Source organism: Etheostoma cragini, unplaced genomic scaffold (assembly GCF_013103735.1).
Source record: "Etheostoma cragini isolate CJK2018 unplaced genomic scaffold, CSU_Ecrag_1.0 ScbMSFa_3421, whole genome shotgun sequence".
Taxonomy (NCBI): domain Eukaryota; kingdom Metazoa; phylum Chordata; class Actinopteri; order Perciformes; family Percidae; genus Etheostoma; species Etheostoma cragini.
This window is the reverse complement of record NW_023267689.1, coordinates 1-3,881: the sequence shown is the minus strand read 5'-3', so window position 1 is coordinate 3,881 and position 3,881 is coordinate 1. Positions and strand designations below refer to the sequence as shown.

Below are 3,881 nucleotides of genomic sequence, written 5' to 3'. Positions count from 1 at the left end.
ACCCTTGACCTCTCCGCTGTAACTGACCCTTGACCTCTCCGCTGTAACTGACCCTTGACCTCTCCGCTGTAACTGACCTTTGACCTCTCCTGGATGACGCCGGCTTCTCGCTCCGTCTCCTCGTGGCGTCGTATCAGATTCTCCACGGAGTCCACATCAGACCCGCAGTCCTGACCCTGCAGCAGCAGCATCTGCACACACACACACACATACACACAAAGACACACACACACAAAGACACACACACACACACACACAGACGTACGTTAGGCGTGATTCATGTCTACGTGGAGACAGCAACCTGATGCGCACCGCCCCGACTCATTTCCTGGTTCTCCTTCTCCATAAACACACACAAACACACACACACACACACAAACACACACACACACACAAACACACACACAGAGAGAGACACACACACACACACAGAGACACACACGCACACACACGCCGGTTTTGCTATTCCCTTAAAGAGACACTCCAACGTGTGTGACCGCCAGGCCACGGAGCCTCCCCAGGACCTGGATCTTGCTGTAGTCTCGGCTTTAAGGTGTCGGGGGACTGACCTTCTCGTTGGCCCGGTCTCGGACCTCTTCCAGCTCCCTGATCAGACCGTGGACCACCAGCGCCCCCTCCACCTTCCTCCTATAACTGTGCAGATCCCCGTGAAACTTGCTCCACCTGGAGGAGAAACCAGAAAACCTTCAACCAGCTGACATCCCAGAAGAGGTTCTTTCTTAAGGGGTTTATAGTATCTATCTATCTACAGTGGGGTTCGAAAGTTTTGGCCCCCCAGGTAAAATGTGTATTTATGTGCATAAAGAACCTAACCCTGAAGTTGAAGAGAGGATGGCTTCTACAAATGGATAATGATCCTAAACACACCTCAAAATCCACGGTGGATTACATCAAGAGGCGTGAACTGAAGGTTTTGCCATGGCCTTCACAATCTCCCCACCTCAACATAATGTAAATCTATGGATAGACCTTAAAGGAGCAGAAACCTCAAAGAACTGGAAGACTTTTGGAAGGAAAAATGGGCGAAGAGACCTGAAACAAGAATTAAAGACTCTCGGCTAGCTACGGGGGGGAGGGGGGGGGGGGTACAAAGTATTAACTCTGCAGGGGGCCCAAACTTTTAGAGACGCCATTTTGTTGTTTGCTGTTATTTTGAAAGTGTAAATGATGAAATTAAATCTGACTTATTGTGACATATTATACGAATGTCTAATATGTCATTTGATGCCGTTTGGAGATTTTTTCCATCTTTCCTTGGCTTCTTTATGCACATTAATACACATTTCTACCTGGGGGGCCCAAACTTTCGAACCCCTCTATCTATCTATCTATCTATCTATCTATCTATCTATCTATCTGGGTAATCTTGCTTCCCTACACAGTTCACTTTGGATGGAGCTTGTTTGCTCCCTAGGTTAATTAAGCATCTTACTTAACATGGCGGATAGGGTTGTAGCTAGCGCTGGTTGTTTGATAATAACGTTAGCTCAAAACACCATTCAACTGACAGCCTTTGTTGTGTTTGATGCTTACTTGTAGCTAAGCTAGCAGTGAACCAACTTAATTAAGTAGGTCCATTTTTACTGTGTTGACGTTACAGAAGTCTCTCGTTAGCATCTCGGAGGCTACTTCAGACGTTACAGAAGTCTCTCGTTAGCATCTTATATGCTAACCATAGTCAGTTAAAGAAATGCTAACTAGGACTCAGACCTGCCCTCTCCTCCCATTGGCCAGTGGCAGCCTATCAGGGGGAGGCAGCCATTGTTGTAGTACCTGTCGTTGAGCTGCTGTCTCCTCCGGCGAACAGTCACCAGGTCGTCGGCGCTCCGTCTCGTCTCCAGTCGCGCCGCCAGGCTGTTGATGGCCGTGATGTGAGCGTCGTCCACCGTCACGTCCTACACATCAAGCACACCTTCATGTAGTCATATGCAGATTCATACATGTACATATTTATACATATATACATATGCAGATTCATACATGTACATATTTATATTTATATACATATGCAGATTCATACATGTACATATTTATACATATATACATATGCAGATTCATACATGTACATATTTAAACATATACATATGCAGATTCATACATATTGTACATATTTATATATATACATATGCAGATTCATACATGTACATATTTATATATATACATATGCAGATTTATACATGTACATTTATCTTGTTGGCATCACGTCATCACTGGGGGGTGATAAGACTCTGAGACACCACAACACTGCACTATACTATATATTAAACTATACTAATACTGCACAACACTATATATTATACTATGCTAATACTGCACTATACTTATACTATACTAATACTGCACAACACTATATATTATACTATGCTAATACTGCACTATACTATATATTATACTATACTAATACTGCACTACACTATATATTATACTATGCTAATACTGCACTATACTATATATTATACCATACTAATACTGCACTATACTATATATTATACTATTTTCAATACTGCACTATACTGTATATTATACCATACTAATACTGCACTATACTATATATTATACTATGCTAATACTGCACTAATGCAGCATGCCAGTAGCTTTATCTACATTCTTATCATTACTATTTAAGCAGTTGCACATTTTTGTATTCCCATCTTGTATATATTCAAATATTAGTTCTTGTATTTTCTCCTATTATTATTCCATGTATTTCATTGTATTTATATTCTGGGCTGTGTGACTGATTTTGCTGCTGGAACTCTATAATTTCTCTTTTTATTTGATCAATAAATTTCTACCAACCTCCCTTACCTCTAATTTCACTTGTTCTGAGAACCTTTTCCCTCAGATTTAGTGTTGTTATCTGGTTTTTAAAAACCTAAAAGTTTTTAGAAAGACTTGTTTTCAGAGGGGAATTTCCGTTTGAGTGTAAACGAAGGGCACAAATTAAGGTAAATGTCTCTTTTTTTTTCTTTGTTTGTTAAAATAACCATGTACGTGTAAACAGGGCCCTTAGAGACAGGATGAAAAAAAAGCGCTGTAGCATTTCAGTGGATGTAATCCATTAATTTCATAACAAAGCTTTTATTGAAGGGCGGCTAAAAGACGGTGTTTACTGCTGATTGATGTGTTATTTTCTGGTTGAACGGATGAGTTCTGTCTCTAAAATGTGGATCAGAGTCTCCCAAATAGCCCAAGAAGATGTCCTCAAATGTGTAATTTTGTCCTTAACTTAAAGATATTCAGCTTCCTGTCCCAGAAGACAGAAGAGACTAGAAGATATTCCCTCACCCCTTCTCCCGTTCCCCTGAACTCGCCGAGTTTCTTCAGCAGCTGTAGTCCGTGTTCGTAGTCCTTCCCAACGTCTCCGACGTTAATCATCACCTCCTGCAACACACACGGGGCAGGGACAGACATTACACACAGGTCGGAGACAGACACATGGGTCAGAGAAGGACATTACACACGGGTCGGAGACGGACATTATACACAGCCACCTCACGGGGAAACATGCTGTAAACTAGGGTGACCAAGCGTCCTCTTTTTCCCCGATATGTCTACTTTGTACGTTCTGTCTCGGGCATCCGGGGGGGGGGGGGGGGGGGGGGGGGGGGGGGGGGGGGGGGGGGGGGGGGGGGGGGGGGGTTATAAATTAATGACAATGTCTGATTTTCACTGTTTTTCGTGGGACCATTGACCGAGGACTTGAATTGACTGGCGCTTTGCAGAAAATACTACGGTACTTTGTTGCGTGACGTAGTTCCAGAGAGGCCGCTTTGTGACGCGCACATACAGGGAGCAGATCAGACAGGGAGCACATACAGGGAGCAGATCAGACAGGGAGCACATACAGGGAGCAGATC

At 43.2% G+C, this 3,881-nt stretch overlaps 1 protein-coding gene across 1 annotated transcript; it reads right to left on the bottom strand.

The window, feature by feature from the left end:
* Nucleotides 1–77: 77 nt before the first annotated feature.
* LOC117940831 (spectrin beta chain, non-erythrocytic 5-like) lies at nt 78–3,405 on the bottom strand (the record flags this gene model as incomplete). Its single annotated transcript, XM_034865964.1, has 4 exons — nt 78–191; nt 570–684; nt 1,795–1,916; nt 3,310–3,405. Coding segments are annotated over 4 exons (447 nt in total), but the record flags the coding sequence as incomplete, so codon positions are not given.
* Between the last annotated feature and the right edge of the window lie 476 nt (nt 3,406–3,881).